The sequence below is a fragment of the Barbus barbus genome (genome assembly GCF_936440315.1).
Source record: "Barbus barbus genome assembly, chromosome: 29".
Classification (NCBI taxonomy): Eukaryota; Metazoa; Chordata; class Actinopteri; order Cypriniformes; family Cyprinidae; genus Barbus; species Barbus barbus.
In genome coordinates, this window is record NC_136757.1 from 29,788,596 (window position 1) to 29,808,595 (window position 20,000).

At 37.8% G+C, this 20,000-nt stretch overlaps 2 protein-coding genes across 4 annotated transcripts in view; one reads left to right on the plus strand and one right to left on the minus strand.

The window, feature by feature from the left end:
* LOC306849390 (histone-lysine N-methyltransferase SMYD1-like) overlaps window positions 1–17,646 on the plus strand; it is an 18,023-nt gene extending 377 nt beyond the window's left edge. For 2 of the 3 annotated variants that reach the window (XM_079384361.1, XM_079384362.1), the window contains 10 exons: window positions 1–152; window positions 1,450–1,626; window positions 3,000–3,213; window positions 7,542–7,672; window positions 8,929–8,967; window positions 11,397–11,592; window positions 13,602–13,694; window positions 13,772–13,935; window positions 14,138–14,306; window positions 15,462–17,646. The exon at window positions 1–152 is cut by the window's left edge. In XM_079384361.1, coding sequence (XP_079240487.1) covers window positions 31–152; window positions 1,450–1,626; window positions 3,000–3,213; window positions 7,542–7,672; window positions 8,929–8,967; window positions 11,397–11,592; window positions 13,602–13,694; window positions 13,772–13,935; window positions 14,138–14,306; window positions 15,462–15,617 — 1,461 coding nt within the window. In that variant the 5' untranslated portion in view covers window positions 1–30 and the 3' untranslated portion in view covers window positions 15,618–17,646. The remainder of the gene's footprint in view (window positions 153–1,449; window positions 1,627–2,999; window positions 3,214–7,541; window positions 7,673–8,928; window positions 8,968–11,396; window positions 11,593–13,601; window positions 13,695–13,771; window positions 13,936–14,137; window positions 14,307–15,461) is intronic. The other variant, XM_079384363.1, reaches the window with a different exon arrangement.
* An 889-nt stretch (window positions 17,647–18,535) lies between these two features.
* LOC306849062 (fatty acid binding protein 1-B.1) lies at window positions 18,536–19,457 on the minus strand. The gene is made up of 4 exons (XM_079383924.1): window positions 19,381–19,457; window positions 18,931–19,103; window positions 18,755–18,847; window positions 18,536–18,663 (listed from the first exon to the last, which is right to left on the minus strand). Exons 1-4 carry the CDS (start codon window positions 19,445–19,447, stop codon window positions 18,610–18,612), a joined length of 387 nt encoding a protein of 128 aa, XP_079240050.1. The 5' UTR covers window positions 19,448–19,457; the 3' UTR covers window positions 18,536–18,609.
* Between the last annotated feature and the right edge of the window lie 543 nt (window positions 19,458–20,000).

The following is a 20,000-nucleotide window of genomic DNA, read 5'->3' on the forward strand; positions in this document are numbered from 1 at the left end:
AGCTCATCGGCATCGGTGAAGACGACAGACATGGAGTTTGTGGAAGTGTTTGACTCAGAGGGGAAAGGCAGAGGTCTGCGGGCCATCAAAGAGGTTTGGGCCGGAGACGTTCTGTTCGCTGAACCGCCTTTCGCTTCAGTTGTGTTCGACAGGTAAGAGTTCAACAAAACACACAGGTGTATTAGATCATAGTGATGGAGGATATGAAAATACTGCTCAAATGTTAAAACTCGTATAGTAGTGTTCGATAAGTGCATCTTTAATCTTAGTTAAAGTTATAGTAACTTTGTTTTTTTGTTTTTTTCATAGTTTTTGTTTTTAAATATGCCTCTATAGTTTTTATTAACACAACAGATTTCAGATATGAAGATGAAATAATCTGAAATAAGTTCTGCACAATGTGATTGAGATGCAGTTAACACAATGGGAAAGAAAATTAAAGAGAAAGAGTCGAAGCTGGATTATGATCATAATATCATTAGCTAAAACTAAAACCATAAAGATTTGTGTTATTTGAAATAACTAAATAAATGTTAAAAATAAATAAGTAAATAAATAAAACCATAAAAATAAAGATTTCTATTACTTGAAATAACTGAAATAAGATATGAAAAAGCAACAAAAAAACCCTAAAAAAACTAAACTAAACTAAAACCTTTAAATAAAAAATAAATAAATAAATATGATATATTATATATATATAGAATTTTTTTTTTTTTTTTTTTTTTTTTTTTTTTTACTGTGTTTGTTTTTTATATATAAACGTTGACTTATTTTAACTCGTGCCAAAACAAATTGTCTATTTTTTTCTTAAATTAACTTAAAAATGAGAAACATTTTTCTTTTTCAAAAATACACAACATTTCTTAAAACCTTCATTGAAATTAAATTAAGAAAATTAAGACTGCAAAAGTTTAAAATAAAAACTTCACAGTAAACATTTATTATTTTAATTTTTAAAAAAATTTTTGAAAGTTGTAAATAAAACAAAGATTATTGTAATGGGTGTGTTTTACAAGAAAGCAATACTGCAGTTGTTCCACTTAAAAATTCCATATTTAATTCAGTGTGTTTCTTTGTAATTCTTTGTGGAATTTACAAGCAATTTCTAAGTGAAAATGGCTTTAAAATAAATTGGGATTGATGTTTAAATGATCGGTGGGGTCGATTCAGTCGTGTCATGTGCTCTGTGGCTCCTGATGGTCTATATATAACTTTAAGATAATCAGTGTGGCGGTTCCAGACCCAAACACGTCTAAAAACAGCCTGTAAAATCAAGATTAGATTCAAGCAACTCAGAATCAGAAGTGAAGAATTTTATTCCTCACCATGAAGAATGCTTTTTCCAATTTGAAATTGCTGTATAAAAATAGGATTGCATAAGATAGATCAGCATGCAAGAATGAATGAATGTTTTTGATCAGAGGTTACTGTATCTGTGTGCTCCAGTCACGCCGCCAGCATCTGTCACAGCTGTTTCCGGCGGCAGGAGAAGCTGCAGCGCTGCGGTCAGTGCAGGTTTGCACAGTACTGCGATAAAACATGTCAGCGCGCTGGCTGGGAAGAACACAAGCAAGAGTGTGCTGCTATCAAGAGCTACGGCAAAGTGCCCAATGAAAACGTGCGGTAAGAAACCCTTCACCAAGCTCATGGTATCAATGCACCTTCAAGATGCTCAGGTCTAAAAGCATCAGCTGCTTTTGCTGGTGTTTTCCAGAGGCGGACAGCAGCGATGTATTTTTACTCTGCTTTAAAAGTACTTTTCAAGTGTCTGGACTTTATCAGAGTGTTTTCTTTAGAAAACTTAAATTCACAACATCCCAAAGCATAAAATTGTACCTTTTACTGCACTACGTTTCATAATAAATATCATTTAATAATTAATTACATTAGAAATCTATTACTTTCTTACTTTTACTCAAGTACAAGTTATTCAAAGATTTACTTGAGTACACTGTAAAAAAAATAATAAGTTGAGCAAACTTAAAAAGTTTAAGGCAACCAGCTTCAGCAGATTTTTGAGTTTTCTCAACTTATTGTTGTATAAACTTAAAACAACAAGCTGAGAAAACTAAAAAATCTGCTGAAGCTGGTTGCCTTAAACTTTTTAAGTTTGCTCAACTTTTTACAATAATTTTTTTTTACAGTGCTGTAAAAAATCTAAAGTTGAGAGAACTTAAACGTTTAAGGCAACCAGCTTCAGCAGATTTCTGAGTTTTCTCAACCTCTTGTTTTAAGTTTATTCAAGGTAAGGGCAAAAAAATCTCCAGAAACGGTTTTACATGTCCATTTACAACCCTAGGATTTCTCCCCAGAGTGAAATGGTCTGTTATTACCTTATTTGGAAGGGTCATGAATAATAATGTTGAGCTCTGCTCTGATTGGCTCTTTCACAGTGCGGCTCAATGTTGAGCTCTGCTCTGATTTTTTGTTTTTTAACTCAATGAAGACTACGATCAATCAGCTACAAAAAGAAACACAAAACCTGTTCTAACTGAAAGAAAACAAGTTGACAAAAAGATTCAATTTTTACAAGCCATTTTTGAAAGATGAAGTGATTTTTGACAGGGAACACCAAATCAGCAGAAAATATATTTACTTGAAGCAAAATCACTTAAAATACATATGAAGTCTTGCCTTATGTCTTTAAGTGATTTAAAACAAGAAAAATTAACTTAATTCAAAGGAAAAACAAGATTATTTTTCTGACCCATTAGCAGATATTCTTTTTAGTTTTGATCATAGCTCACTTTCTATTTTTCAAGCCATTTTGCTTCTCAAGTAAGTATATCATGTTTAGATATTTGTACAAGAAAACAAGACAAAAATACTGAGGAAGAACATCGCATGCACATTTTATGCTGGTGTTTTCAGTCTAGTGTTATGTAACGTATAGACATTGGTCATGTTTTTCATGGTTAAGATTAATGGTCTGCACATAGCGTTCATGCTCATATATGTGGCAGAAATGATGTGAAATCTGATGTTGTGTGTGTTAGTCTCGCCGCTCGCATCTTGTGGCGTATGGATAAGGAGGGAAGCGTGGTCTCTGACACGCAGCTGACCAGCCTGGAGGAGCTGGAGGACCACATCTATGACATCTCCGAAGACGACCTCAAAGACTTCAAAATCGACATACACAACTTTCTAGACTACTGGCCTCGTTCCAGCAAACCGCGCACGGTGGATAACGTCTCCCACATCCTCGGAGTGGTGCGTGAACTTACAGTCATCATTATAGCTGCTCAGAAGTAGGTCGGGCCAATATGGCAAAAAATTTAATCTTGATTTTTTTTTTTTTTTTTTATGTTTAAAACATAACTACAACATGATTCAACTTGCAAAACCTTGCAAAATCTGATTAAATAAAGTTTTATTCCAAGTGCAACACACATGAAGTTCAACATGGTGTGAATGTACAACAAATTCACTTGTTAAATATCTTTGCAGAAACGATGCATGAAATACAGTCAAATCAAAATTTATTCAGACACCTTCAACATTTCTCTCAACATATTATCACAGTTTACACTGCATTATTATTCTCTTACTTAGTGTTTTTGTCTCGTTTTCTAGTATAAATATAAAAAAATTCTTGAATCAAGATGAATTTACTGTACAAATAAAATGATTGAAGATATTAAGTCTTGTTTTATAAAATAAATAAATAAATAATAAAAATCTAAATTTTGTTAGTTTTTGTTTAAAACAAGCAGAAATATCTGCCAGTGGCGCAAGAAAAATAATCTTGATTCAAGAATGTTTAGATATTTATATTTGAAAACAAGACAGAAACATTAAGTAAGAAAATCTTTTTTTTTCAATTTTTTTTTTATTTGCTATAGTTTAGAAAATGGTAATAAAATACGAAAAGAACGTCTCTGTTACGTACTTAACCCTCGTTCCCTGATGGAGGGAATGGAGACGTTATGTCGTGACGACATTAGGGGATTTACCTGGGAGCCCCGATCACCTCTGATAAGAGAAAACGCCAATGAAATTGGCTAGTGGATTTTGCATACCTGAGCCACTCCCCGTGCATACGGGTATAAAAGGGCGACAGGTGCATCCACTCATCAGGTTTTCCGCTGAGGAGCCGAGAACGTGTCCCTGGCAACCAGCGATGATTCAATATTGTGGCATGGGGACATAACGTCTCCATTCCCTCCATCAGGGAGACGTTCCCTATCTGTCGGTCACTACGAGTTATGTCGTTACGACATTAGGGGTCTATGGAAAGCGCCACAACCTGAACCTCGTCACAACCTAGTGGCATGCAGATGTTGACAAGCTAGCGCGTGCCAGACAAATGCCATGCAAAAGGTCACAACCTTCCCATCGCCCCACCGCAAATTCGCTGACCTTGGTACCCACAGGGACCAAAGGTGAGTACATCACTGCTGGAGATGGCCAAGCCGCTGTTCCTTTCCCCACAGAAATCAGAAGGGATTTCGACCTTCAATGAAAGATAGCTTCAAGTCTTTCCTATTTGTTGTTACAACTTGGCAGTAACGACGGGGAAGCGGGCCTTCCAGAGAAGGGCGCTACGGAGACCACATCCTGCCTGTAGGGAGGTGACATGTGGAGACACTGATATGGACTGACCCAGGCCTGGGGCAGTACTACATATGACAGTACTGGGCCTGGCGTCAGACTGCTCCGCCCAGTCTGACTTCCGGGGGTGCTGGAGTAACTCCACCAGGGTTCGCCGTCCGGGGAACTAAACTGGAGGAGGAAAAAGGTGCTTGTATCCCTGGGTGAGGGGGAATGGCGCAGCAAGCGTGACACCGGCCAACTCTTCCCGCCACTTACCTGTTACCTAACACACGGAAGAAACTGGCTCAGTGTGGAGACTGTAAATTCTCGCAAAGGTGTTCGGTGTCGCCCAGCCCGCAGCTCTACAGATGTCTGCCAAAGAGGCTCTTTCATTCAGAAGGCGGGGCTTCTTGCGATTGAGCGGCCATATTGAGTGTTGCATTTTTCCCCATTCAAAACAATACGTCTTAGGTATTCTATAGTCTTTGGCCAAGGCAATGGCATCCACTATCCAGTGGGCCAACCTCTGCTTGGAGACAGCCTTCCCTTTCTGCTGACCTCCATGGCAGAAAAAAGAGCTGCTCAGAGCCTCTTAAGCTCCGGGTGCGGTCCACGTATATACGCAACGCTCTTACGAGACACAGCAACGCCAAGGCTGGGTCCGCCTCCTCCGAGGGCAGTGCTTGCAGGTTCACCACCTGATCGCGGAAGGGCATGGTGGGAACCATAGGCACGTATTCAGGTCGGGTGTGGCCAGTACTGCCTCAAGGCCAGATGCACTGCCAGCAGCTCTAGGCAGTTGATGTACCAAAGCAGTCGAGGCCCTGTCCAGATCCCCGAGGCTGCCTGCCCGTTGCATGTAGCGCCCCAGCCCGTGCTGGAGGCATCTGTTGTGACAACAACATGCCGGGACACTTGTTCTAAGGGCACCCCGGCAAGTAGAAAAGCAAGGTCCATCCAGGGGCTAAAAGAGAGGCGACACGATTGCGTGATGGTCACACGATGTGTACCGTGGCGCCATGCCCATCTCAGGATTCGTGAGTGTAACCAGTGCTGAAGTGGTCTCATATGAAGCAACCCGAGCGGTGTGACTGCAGCTACAGATGCCATATGCCCCAGGAGCCTCTAAAACTGTTTCAGCAGAACCACTGTCCTGCCTCTGAAGGAACTCAGGCAGTTCAGCACCGATTGGGCGCACTCGTCCGTGAGACGTGCCGTCATACTCACGGAGTCTAACTCCACACCGAGAAAAGAGATTCTCTGCACAGGGGAGAGCTTGCTCTTTTCCCAGTTGACCTAAAGCCCCAACTGGCTGAGGTGCCACAGCACCAGGTCCCTGTGACCGCACAACTGTTCTCGCGACTGGGCCAGGATGAGCCAGTCGTCGAGATAGTTGAGGATCCTGACGCCCACTTCCCGTAACGGAGCAAGGGCGCCCTCCGCAACCTTTTTGAAGACACGGGAGGACAGGGAGAGCCCGAAGGGGAGGACCCTGTACTGCCATGCCCGCCCCTCGAACGCGAACCGTGGGAACGGTCTGTGTCGAGGAAGGATCGAGACATGAAAGTAAACGTCCTTCAGGTCGAACGCTGCAAACCAATCCCGGGACTGGATGCACTTGATAATGCGCTTCTGCATCAACATCTTGAACGGGAGCTTGTGCAGGGCCCGATTCAAGACTCGCAGATCCAGGATTGGTCGAAGGCCACCGCCTTTCTTGGGCACGATGAAGTAAGGGCTGTAAAACCCCTGCCTCATCTCGACTGGAGGGACCGGCTCGATTTCATCCTTTGCCGGGAGGACAGCAATCTCCTCCCGCAAGACAGGTGAGTCTCGGACTGCCACCGAAGTCTCGAGAAAGCCACTGAACTTGGGAGGTCGCCTGGCGAACTGAATCGCATAGCCGAGTCGGATTGTGCGAATAAGCCAGCAAGACGGGCTGGACAGCTCAAGCCACACCCCCAGACACCGTGCAAGTGGCACCAAAGGAACAACCAATGTACCCGCAGTGGTGCAGCGAAGGGGAGTAAGGCTGGATGGAACAGAAGGTGGTGCAATCTAACTCATCCCCGCCAAACCCTAGGGGGACTGGCTAGAGGTGCACGGGGAGGCACTGCATCCCACAGATGCGGATGGTTCCTCCAAATGGCATCATTTTGCGGGCACAAGTGCATCGCAATCGCTCTCTCCACCTGGGGAATGTCCTTGTTCCCCCTGGCTGCCCCACCATCGAGGGTAGTGGGGACGGAGGAGGCAGACGAGCGGCTTCTGGCCGTGAAAGGGGCCGTCCACGACTTCGTCAGCTCCTCATGCACCTCCGGGAAGAAAGGCACTGGGGCAGAGCGCGGTTGTGAGCCGCGTCCCGCACCGATAAACCAATCATCCAGCCGCGAGGGCTCGGGACTGGGCGGTCTGTTGACTTCCAGCCCGATCCCCGCGGCTGCCCGGGCAAGCATGGCCGTCAACTCCGGGTCCGGTTCGGTAGTGGCGACCACACCCGAGGGGGTCAGCACCGCCGAACCTTCATCCTCGGAGGACGAAAGCCCATCCTCTGATGCTGCAATCGACATCTGATCCTCGGGCAGTGCGCCGAATGAAATGCTGGCGGTCCCGCGGGACGGACTAGCGAAATCACCTGGCAACCGGACGGGACGATCGCTGCGTGAGGAGTAAGAGGTCCGTGGGGATGTACCCGGCGGGAAGCTCTTACTGTGACCCTCAGATCTCCCAGAGCGCCAGCCGACGGTCCTCTGCTCGAGTCAGAAAGACCAGGGTGGGTGGCGAAATTCAAAAACGAAACTAAATCATCTTTGAGAGCAAGGGGGCCCCCTGGTGTTTCGGGGGCCCTATGCAGCTTACATACTTTGCGTATAGGGAGGATTGGCTCTGCCTTTAACCAAAATAAAATAAAATCGTGGTAAAATATTATATTTCAAATTTTTCAATGAAATCGCCCAGCCCTATATTCATATGTAACGCTGTAACTCTTCTTTTATGTGTGTCAGATCAACTGTAACGGGTTTATGGTGAGCGATCAGCGAGGTCTGCAGGCCGTCGGCGTCGGTTTGTTCCCAAACCTGTGTCTGGTCAATCACGACTGCTGGCCCAACTGCACCGTCATGCTCAACAACGGCAAGTAAGTGGAGAAACACCGGTCTTCACATCCTCTGGAGGAGCGTGAGAGCGAACAGGTGAAAGTATCGCTGGTGGGAGAGGAATCAGAGAGAAGATGGCAGAGGAAGTGAGAGTCTGAACTGAAAGAGTTGGGAAGGGAATAACCCTGCAGCTCATGTGATTCAGGTTTCCATGAAAAGCATGCATTAACCGAATAGTGTGGCCTGTGTGTGCCATACGATACAGAGATCATTAGTGTTTGCTATGTACATGCATTTTTGTCTAATCACGTTTGTGAAATGTCACATTCAACTCATGATGAGCAGAAAAGAGCTTCTCGGTTAACAGGATTCCATGAAAGGAGAGCACAGAGAACGTCTTCCGGTGCAAGGAAACCAACTACTTCTCATTTTAGCAATAAATCCCTCACATGTATGGCATCAGATATACTGGCATTCAAAAGTTTGAGGTCAGATTTATTTTAATTTATTTTGAAAGAAATTAATAGGCTTCTTTTATTCATCAGGGATGCATTAAATTGATCAAAAGTGTCAGTAAAGACATTCATAATGTTACTAAAGATTTCCATTTCAAATAAATGCTGTTCTTTTGAACTTTTTATGGAAATTTATCTCACAATTCTGACTGTTTTTCTTGCAATTGTGAGAAGAAAGTCAGAATTGAGGGACAAGGAGTTGCAATCACCCTTTTTCTTTTATTCAGTTGGGAAAACAGGTTTCCATGACTTTCTATTCATCTGTGAATCCTAAAAATAAACTCTATCACGGTTTCCACAAAAATATTGAGCAGCAATGTTTTCAACATTGATAATAATCAGAAATGTTTGTTGAGCAGTAAATCAGTATATTATTATGATTTCTGAAGATCATGTGACACTGAAGACTGGAGTAATGATGCTGAAAATACAGCTGCAGATCACAGAAATACATTACAGTTTAACACATATTCACATAGAAAAGTGCTATTTTAAATTTAAATAATATTTCACATTTTTACTGTATTTTTGATCAAATAAATGCATCCGAGACTTTTTCCAAAACATTAAAAATATTCCCAACCTCAAACTTTTGAACACTAGTGTATACTGTATTTATAATACAATACACTTTCCACCTCCAGACATAATGTACATAATTAAATGCAATGAATTACATGCAGTTATTCACCTCTTTAAAGTGAAAACGAGAACAGGATTTGATTGATAACAGTATCCTGAGATTCAGTGGCTTGCAAACGGCTTCTTGCTTTGTGTTTCAGTCAGTCGGCTGTCGATACTATGTATCACTCTCAGACGAGGTGGGTCTATTCAGCTCTACCTCTCTTCATCAGATCTTCATCTCTCCGCTTTCTATCATCACATCCATCAGATAATCAACTACCCAAACACTGCCAAAAAACACGACAGAGACGCTGAAAGAGCGGCTTTCCCCTTGTGAAAACTAAATATACTAAAACGTATTTGAAATACATTTATTTCATACTAAGTATACTACAAATACATTTACATACACTGCAGAAAATTATTATCTTGTTTTCTGAAAAAAAAGGTGTTTTTGCTTAAAACAAGCAATAAAAACTGCCAATGTGGCAAGAGAAAAGTAATCTTGTTTAGCCTTTGATTTAAGTTTTTTTTTTGGCAGATATTTTTGCTTGTTTTAAACAAAAACTAACACAATTTGGGTATATTTTTTCATAAAGCAAGAAATAATATCTTAAGTCATTTTACTTGTCAAGTAAATTCATCTTGATTCAAGAATGTGTAGATATTTATACTAGAAACAAGACAAAAATACTAAGGAACAAAATCTTTTTTTGCAGTGTATTTATTTGCTTCATTAAAATTCCCTGCAATTTATTATACGAAACTGATATACTTGAAGTCTGCTAAATTGGAAAATGTTAGTACTTAATGCACTTTAATTGTGTGGAAGTCCAACTAAAGATATGCTGAAGTATACTTGATTGTGTTAAAGTGGAACTATAGCGAGTATGCTTCAGGTACACTTTAAATATCTTGCATTTAAAGACCGATATTATTCAAAGATCATACGATCCTCATCAAAAGTGGCATTAAAACACATTTTAGGCTTAATATTAAGAAATGTGCGTTGTGCATAAGTAGTACTCCACATAGAGTTTAATTAAAAGTTTATATCAGTAAGTCTTGAGGAATATGTCAGTAAATATGTTAATAGATTTGAACTTAGAATGAAATAAATGTATTTTAAGGGCCAGTATGAGAGTTTGCTTCCACCACCTACTTTAGAACCTGGGCTAAACACAAAATCAAATACGGATGTTTTAAAAAAATGAAACTATACAACATCTATCCATACAGAGGTGGGTTATTTGAAAAAAGCAGAATGGAAATTCTGTCATCATTTACTCATGCTAATGTCGTTTGTCGATCTTCTTCTGTGTTCCACTGATGAAAGAAATGAGAGTGAATGAATGATGACAGAGTTTAATTTCTGTCTGAAATATGGCTGTAATGATGAGTAAATCAGATGTTGACTGAGGTGTTGTATTGTAAAGGCGAGTGCTGATGGGTGGTTGGTCCTTTTGTCGTCTCTTTTAATCTCTTTCACACCTAATAGCAGATTCTTCCGACACATTTCTGTCTTGACAGCTACCACAACTAATCACCTTTTAATATGCAAATATATGTGAGTTTACGACTTCTTGCACTCGTCTCAAACAACATTTGTCAGGTTTGTCTGTGTGTGGCATTGGGTCTCATTCACTAAGCATGCAAACACAGCAAAAAATGATTTTCTTAATCAGTATTTATGTCTTGTTTTCCAGTATAAATATAAATATAACAATTCTTGAATCAAGATACATTTACATTACTGTACTGTACTGTTACATGTGTTTATTCATTTATTTAAATCAAATTTTTATTTATTTTTATTTAATTATTTATTTTTATCTTATTTTTTATTATTGATTTATATACATTGCAAAATATTTTTGCCTTGTTTTCTAGCACAAATATCTAAGCACTCATAAATCAAGATACATTTATTTACTTTAGAAGCAAAATGTCGTTAGATATGAAGTCTTTTTTAATGAAAAATGCATCAAAATGAAGCGAGTTTATGCTTAAAACAAGAAAAAATGTCTGTCAGTGGGGTAAGAAAAATAATCTTAATTCAAAGGCTAAACAAGATTATTTTTCTTGCCCCACTGACAGATATTTTTGCTTGTTTTAAGCAAAAACTAACAACATTTTTATATTTTTTTATATTTAAACAAGACATAATATCTTAAGTCATTTTACTTGTACAGTAAATGCATCTTGATTCAAGAATGTTTAGATATTTATACTAGAAAACAAGACAAAACACTAAGTAAGAGAATCATTTTTTTGCAGTGTACATGCATTGTGAAATTTTATGTGATTTTTTGTCCTGTGCATATGAATATAAATAATCCACGCAATTGTTTGTGAATAAGGCCCATTGCTTTTGTGTCTGCTGTCAGATCAAGTTAAGATGTTGTATATGATCATCATGTGGGTCTATATACAAAACGACTCTGGTTTCACTGAACTCATGTGTTTTTTGAGTAGTTAGTGTTTCTTTATGTTAACTTACTTGATCTACAGGGCCTGCTGAGCGCAGGATCTGCTTTTGAGACTAGTTCTGTGTCTTCTCATCCGTTTGGTCTCATCTTGCGCTCCTGATTCTGTCATAAGCCCACTGAGCTTGTCTGTGTCGCAGGATTGAGCTGCGAGCGCTGGGAAAGATCAGCCCCGGAGAAGAAGTGACCGTGGCGTACGTGGACTTTCTGAACCTGTCTGAAGATCGCAGGCGTTTGCTGAAGCAGCAGTACTTCTTCGACTGCACCTGCGAGCATTGCATCAACAAAACCAAAGACGACCTGAAGCTGGCCGGAGCGCTGGTGGAGGGAGAGAAGGTGAATTAAATCACTCTCGGATGTGCTTTGGCCTAAAATAAGACATCTGTGGAAGCTTGTTTCTGCCATGCAATACAAGTCGTTGTGACTATATCTCACAGTTCAGAGTTTTTCTTGTAGATTTGCAGTTTCTTGAATTCTGAGTCTAAATCTCACAATTCTGACAATGTTTCCTCTAAATTCTGAATTTAAATCTTGCTATTCAGACTTTGTTTGAAATAAGATTCCACATGCATCTGTGTCACAAAAATACTGCAAAAATCACAATGCTGCATCAGATTTAAGGGATAGTTCACCCACAAATCATCATTTACTTGTGTGTGGAAGAACACAGAAAGAGGCTGTTCCTGCTGCTCTTTTCAATGCCGTGAAAGCGGACAGTGACCAGCCATAAAAAGAACAAAAAAGTCCTGTAAAAGCAGATACGCTGCTAAAAGCCACACGGGTTTGAGACAGCATGAACGTGAATAATGACGACACAGTAGAGTGCACTATGTAGTGTCATGTGTGCAGTGAGCGAAGCGTAACAGATGCACACATGTATGAATGGTCAGATATGAGGGAGTTTCCAGTCTGCAGTCCTGGAGAGATTAGTGCTGTTAAATATAGCAGTCCTTCAGTCAGTCCACTAGATAAGGAGCCGAACTCCAGTCTGAGACACAGGCTCGTGTTACTGACCCTCACAACACAAGAGGAACATTATAATGAGTCAGAAGAGTAAAGGACATTCATCCTCTGAAAGACTTGTGTGTGGGTTTAATTGCAGTGTATTATAGTTTGTATTTCATTCAGAAAGTGCCCACGAATGCAAACTGATTCAATACTCCTGTAATAATAGTTAAATGCATTCTGTTCAGTTGTATAAATGAGGGTGACATCTAGTTTTATTACATAAATGTATTAATATTTATTTTATTTAGATTATGTATTAATAATCAGATGTCTGACTGAGTTTGTTTGTTCAATGTTTCTTTGTTTAACATGTTTCTATCAAATGAAAGGCTGCGTCCATTTAGTTATAAGTATATGGGTGTTGGGTAGGTTTTCAAAATGAATTTATTAATTATTTATTTTATTTGTTATGATTTATTGAAGTGAATTTAGGTTGTTCACAGCATCAGTTCAATGAACCAGTTAACTTGAAATAAATGCAATGCAGTTTTAGGTTTTTGTTCACAGATAATTAGTTCAATGAATTTATTTACATGAATTAGGTCATTTTTATCAAATTAATGTATACATTTTTATGTATATTAGTATTTATAAAATCACTGTTTATTATTGGAAAGTCTGAATGAATAATCAGTTCATTTCACTGAATTAAAAAATTATGCAAATTTATATTAGTTTAAAATTATATAATATTATTTATAAAATATATAATTTATCTGATATTTTTCACAAAATTGTATCAAGGAAGGATGTTTTCTAGTTTTATTATTGCATTTATTATAAATGTATTACTTATTACCGTATTAAAGTACAGCACAAAAAATTTAAATAACTTTGCAAAATCAATAATTACCATCTCAATTATATTGAGGTATTTACACCTTAATTGAGATGGTAATTATTGATTTTGCAAAGTTATTTGAATTTTTGTGCTGTACTTCAATACGGTAATAAGTACAAAAGAGTGCATAAACAATAAATGTAAAGTTATTTTATGCTTTACATAATGCAAAATTAAATATTTTCTTCGAGAACATGAATAAATAAGTAATAAAAACAAATGTAAAAAAATATTACAGTTATAATTTACTTTTTATAATAAACAACATAATTGAAATTCTCTTGTTTTGTGCTATATTGTTGGTAAAAATAATTGTCAGATATTTGTAGTAGATATTGCCTTCTTTAGTTTAATGTAGTTAGATACACTTTTATTGCAATCTAACAATGTTTTAAAAAGACCAGCTTTCAAAAGATGGCAAAAGAGTTTGTTTGCATAAGAATTATTTACCAGTATCAGGTTTAATGCTGAATTTTACATATCTTCTGCTCTAAAGGTGCCAGAAGAAACGGTGAAAGAAATCACAGAATACAGCCGGATGATGCTGGAAAAGATGGAAAAGGCCCGGATAGAAGCAAACTACAACGAGGTACTGATGAGATTGATACAGCCGATCTGCGCCGCTGAAGATGAAAGCGCAGGTGTTTAACGTGAGCGTGTGCGCAGGTGGTGAAGATCTGCCGCGAGTGTGTGGAGAAGCAGGAGAACGTTCTGGCCGACACACACATCTATCAGCTGCGCATATGGAGCACGCTCAGCGAGGTGCTGTCCTACCTGCAGTTCTTCGAGGAGGCCTCAACATACGCACGCAAGATGGTGGAGGGATACTTGTGAGTGTGTGTGCATGCATGCATGTGAGCGAGAGCTTCATTCAGTCATGCACGGTTAAAAACACCTTTATATGTGTGCAAGATGGTGGAGGGATACATGTAAGTGTGTGTGCATGCATGCATGAGAGAGAGAGAGAGCTTCATTCAGTCATGCATGGTTAAAAACACCTTTATATGTGTGTGTGTGTGTCTGTTGAATCAGGAAACTGTACCATCCCAATAATGCTCAGCTGGGAATGGCCACGATGAGGGCCGGCGTGACGCACTGGCAGGCCGGCTTCATCGAGGTCGCTCACGGCATGATCTGCAAAGCCTACGCCATCCTGATGATCACCCATGGCCCAACACACCCCATCACCAAAGACCTGGAGGTAAACATGATAATAACCCTCAGTGGAGTTCAGAGCAATGTTATTGATATACTATTATAGTTTTTATTCATATTAAGAATTAGTATTCATTTTTATTTTCTTGATATAATAAGTTTGCTGAAATTTATTTATTTATTTGCTTGTTCAAATATTGTTTTTTATCAATATTTATTTCAATTTTAGTTCTTTCTTTTTTGTTATTTCAGTACTTCAACTTGAACTAAACATAAAAGAGAATCTCAACGGCAACTAGATTAAATAAAATAAGTTTATTTTATTTTATTTTATTTCAGTTAACATTTATTTCAAGTAACAAACATGTTTTATGATTTTATTTTTATTTTTAGCAAGAAATTAGTTAATAGGCAAAGTATTCCTTATTACTAATTATTCCTATTTAATGGTTTACTTTATCCAAAATAAATTATTTTGCAAGATACCATGCATAAATAAATTAATATAATTTTAAATATAAATATATTTTTGATTATAAAAATGACTAAAAGATTTTTTCAACTTGAATGCATGTCATAAAATATGCATTATATATGAATTACTTTGTGTACAATGCATTACAATAAATTACCATGCATAAAGAAGTAAAAGTGATATATTCTTAATAATAAAAATTTAAAATATAATAAAAAAGATTCAAATATTTTTTTCAACTGGAATCCATGTCGTGATATATGCATTACTTTACACAAAAGGAATTACTATATGTAATAAATGATTTTCTAAGATGCAATGCATAAAATAAGTAATAGAAATTAAGATTATATACAAATATAATAATATTAAATATATTTTTAATAATAAGAAATTTAAAAAATATATTTTAAAAATTCTAAATTGAATGCATGATGTATTACTTTATGCAAAATAGATGATTTTGTGAGATACCATGCATAAACAAGTGATAGCAATGTATTATACCGTTTTTATGAATAAAACTAAATATAAGAAAACATGATACAAAGATTATTCCAATGCATGATGTCAAATTAACAAATTCCTAATTCTAAAAGCATTTGAAAGCAACATCTGCATGACTTTCAACTCCAAATAAGGACTTGTTGAGCATGTGTCACCGGATTAAATAGCAGCATACGTGTTTAGAAGGACATGTGTTTGAACTTGTCCGTCTCCCATCAGGCCATGCGCATGCAGACGGAGATGGAGCTGCGCATGTTCAAGCAGAACGAGTACGTGTATCACTCAATGCGTGAGGCGGCGCTGAAGAACCAGCCCATGAGGATGATGGCAGAACCGGCCACCGAGAGCATCAAGAACCTGTTCCGCAGAAAGTGACTGAATAACAATGAACCGCAGCGATGCGATGCACTGTAACAAACACGCTCAGGTCAACACAACACTCACATCTATGCAGACGCATATGCAATTTTCAGAATATAATATAGACATCTAGATTAGGAAACAAAGCTCACACAGCGCTGCTTCTAAAAAGGATTTTTTTCAGACTTTTGAGTGTTACTTTGAATTGTAAAGTTTTTTGTAATTAAAATTCCATCAGGTTTAAAGTATGATGTTTGTGTTTTATTTGCTCTTTCATTGCTCAAGAGATTGAACGAGTTATACGGCATTTTGTCTCAATGTTTCTCCTCAAACAGACACAAATGAGTCAATAGTCATCATTCAGAAAGAGTCTAGAGCTATAAAATCAGTGCTCAAATCATTAGATGAGAAATGACTTTGTGCTGACTTGTTTGCAGATTTTGAGCACAGTTTGAGACATTATTTTCTAAATCTCGAGAGGAGACACATGAAATTATCTTTTTCTCAGAAAAAAACAGTTGTATAAGGAAACTCATGAAAAACTCAAAATTTTAGCTCAATTTAAGGAGAAACAACTGTGATATTATAGAGATCTTCATCATGTTTTTCCTTCCCAAGTGCAATTTTTAAATATGTTCATATTGTATTTTACAAAAAAAGTTTAAGAAGATTAAAAAGTTTAAGTTTGACGGTTTTCAGTCTGAAATAGTTTGAAGTTTAAAGTAGTTTTAAAGATTAAGAGATAGATAGATAGATAGATAGATAGATAGATAGATAGATAGATAGATAGATAGATAGATAGATAGATAGAAATATTATATGGTTACAATTTTATCTCTAATAATTTTGATCTTGGAAGTAAAGAAGTTCATAAAGTCATTACTACGCTGCTGCTGGGTAATGTCTGCACCTGCTGATGGTATATGTTTTCTTAATTTAGCTACTGTATTAAATAAATACTTGTTTTCTTCTAAGAGAGTTTTTAATGCTTTTCTGTAGGATAGGGTACTTTCCTGCCAAGCAATACGAAATACCTCTAGTTTAGTTTTTCTCCAGCTGGGCTCCATTTTCCGGGCTGCTCTCTTTAGAGCCTGAGTGTGCTTATTATACCACGGTGTTGGACTCTTTTCCTTAATCTTCCTTAAGAATAAAGGAGCAACCGTATCTAAAGTGCTAGAAAAGAGAGAGTTTCTGTTACATCATCAAGCTGTTCTGAGCTATTGGATATGCTGAGGAATTGAGATAAATCAGGAAGATTATTTATAATGTAGTCTTTTGTGGTAGAAGTGATGGTTCTACCATATTTGTAACAAGGAGTAGAATTTACAGCTTTAGCTATATGGAATATACACGAAACTAGATAATGATCTGAGATATCATCGCTCTGCTGCAATATTTCAACGCCACTGACATCAATTCCATGTGACAGTATTAAATCTAGAGTATAATTTAGACAATGAGTAGGTCCTGAAACGTGTTGTTTAACACCAATGGAGTTTAGAATGTCTATAAATGCTGATCCCAACAAATCTCTTTCATTATCAACATGGATATTAAAATCACCAGCAATTAGGACTTTATCTGCAGCCAGTACTAACTTAGATAGAAAATCAGCAAATTCTTTAATAAAGTCTGCATGGTGCCCTGGTGGCCTGTATACAGTACAAACATCACAGGGGATTTATCATTAACACTTGTTTCTTCACCATAACTTCAAACAAATTATACTTGAAACCCAACCTCTGAGAAATACTGAAAATATTGCTATAAATTGTGGCAACACCTCCCCCTTTACCTTTTGGACGCGGTTCATGTTTGTAACTGTAATCTTGGGGGTAGACTCGTTTAAAGTAATGTATTCATCTGGTTTTAGCCAGGTTTCTGTCAAACAAAGCACATCTAGTTTATGGTCAGTGATATTATCATTTACAAAAAGTGCTTTTGTAGAAAGGGATCTAATATTCAATAAGCCAAGCTTCATCATTTGTTTATCTGTATTATATCTGTTTTTTATTTGTTGAACATCAATTAACTTGTTACTCTTAATTTGGTCTGGATGCTTTCTGTATTTTCTAGTTCGGGGAACAGACACAGTCTCTATGTGCTGAGAATTAACTGACTTCTGTGACGTGAGGCGGCTAGCAGATGGTCGGTTTAGCCAGTCTGTCTGCTTCCTGACCTGGGCCCCAGTTAGTCAAGTACGAACTCTAAGACTATGTGCCATATTTCTAGAGAGAAGAGCTGCACCACCCCAAGAGGGATGAACACCATCTCTTTTCAACAGGTCAGGTCTGCCCCAAAAACTCGTCCAATTGTCTATGAAACCTATGTTATGTATTATCACTTTAAACAACAGAGAGTGAAAGTAAGATAGAGATTCAACAGAAAAGCGAAGCTACACAGAGCTACAATCGCAAACCTCTCAGCAGCACGACAGACAGGGACAGACAGAAGTATGTTTACAGTTGGAGTTTGAATAGTCTTGGCTCATTTGAACATTCCGTCAATGTAAGTCTACTATAGTAGCAGATCAGCAACAAAAATCAGAAATGTTGCCCTTGTAATATTTTGGATTAGATTTTAATAAAATTGTTTCTGTTTTCATGTTAATTTTAAAATTTTAGCAATTTTGTTGTGTTTTTTTTCCCTTAATTTTATTAGATTTTTTTTTTATATATAGTTTTATGAAATTTTACTCATTAACTTTAGTTTACTTAGTTTTAGTTATTTTAATACCTCAAGTTAGACTAAACAAAAATCAGAAATGTTGCAGCTGAAAAAAAAAGTAATTTTTTCCTTTTTTACCTTTTATTTAATTTAATGTTTATTTTATTTCTAATAAGGAAAATCATATTTTGATGGTTTTAGTTTTAGCTGAACACATGCACAACACAAACCTTCTCTTTCGAATAATACAAATAAACACACAAATCTGATTTTGAGAAATCTTTAATAAAAAAAAATCCCTTTGTTCTTTTTGTCAAGTCATGGCGAGTGTGGTCTGTTTTTAGGCCAGGCGTTTGCTGATCCTCTTGTAGACGAGGCTGCCGAGAGTCAGAGTCTGAAACACAACAGCATTCACATGAGTGTAACTCTATAAAACTCTATAAAACATCACAGGTGCTGATGATAAACGCTGATCTGACACTCACATTCACCAGCGTGTTTGCATCCACCAGCTCCGTGATGGACGTGATTTTATTCAGGACGACCTTCAGCTTGTTTCCCTCTTTATTCACAACAGCCTAGAACACAAACAACAGCATTATTATCAATGCAATCAGACGCTCATAAACTACTGCATGCATGTCTGTGAGCGCAGCGCTACCTTGACTTTCTCTCCGGTCAGCGTTTCGATCTCAGCCTCCTGTCCGATGGTGAAGCTGTTGGTCAGGACTTTGGATCCGGTGGTGACGGTCACTTTGAACTGATCTCCGTTCTGCTCGATCTCAGACACGCTTTTGATGTCTTTGCCTTTCTCTATCAGATCATCAGGAAGACCTGAAACAGCATGCAAGTGATGAGCAATGCAATACATGAAACACTTAAAGCAATGCATGCTTCACCTAATGCAATGCATGCAACACTTAATGCAATGCATGCAACACCTAATGCAATGCATGCAACACTACTGCAATGCATGCAACACTTAATGCAATGCATGCAACACTCAGTGCAATGCATGAAATACTCAATGCAATGCATGCAACTGCTCATTTTACCAGCAGCTCATGCAGCATTCATCACATCCATGCAATCATTTTAGATATGCACTAACCGATAGCCTTCATGAACTCCACGAATCCCTCCTGACTCTCCAGCTGATATTTCCCACTGAACGACATGGTGACTGGTGAATGTAAAGTAACTCCAGAGAGTCTAAGAGATGCTTTTATATCGTCAAACATGCAGATGAAGAATTATTAACCTGACTGGATGATCCTGATTGGCCGATTACTGTGAAATCAGGTTAAATGTCATGTGGGGTGAAACAGTGCAGATCTGTAAAAGGTTTGCTTTGATAAGATCCTGGCCTTCACCTTTGCCCTCAGCAGCATGACATCATCACCAGGGTTATAGTATCAGTGATACACTATTGTAGTTTATTTTTATATATTCTGCTTTCATTTAAATTTTAGTGAAAGGTTTAGAGCTTTTGTTGTGTGTTTTTGTCATGTCTATTTTTTGTTAATGTGTCTGAATTTTTTGGTATTTATTTGTTTTTATGTATATATTTTGATTTATTTATTTAATTTTAGTTTGTTTAGTCAGCTGTTTAGAACTTTAAGTTGAATTAAATGAAAATGAGGAAATGAGTTGCCTTGGCAACTAGTTAAAATAAAATGATTTTAAATTTTATTTCAGTTCATTTCAATATTTATTTTTTTGCCAGTTTTA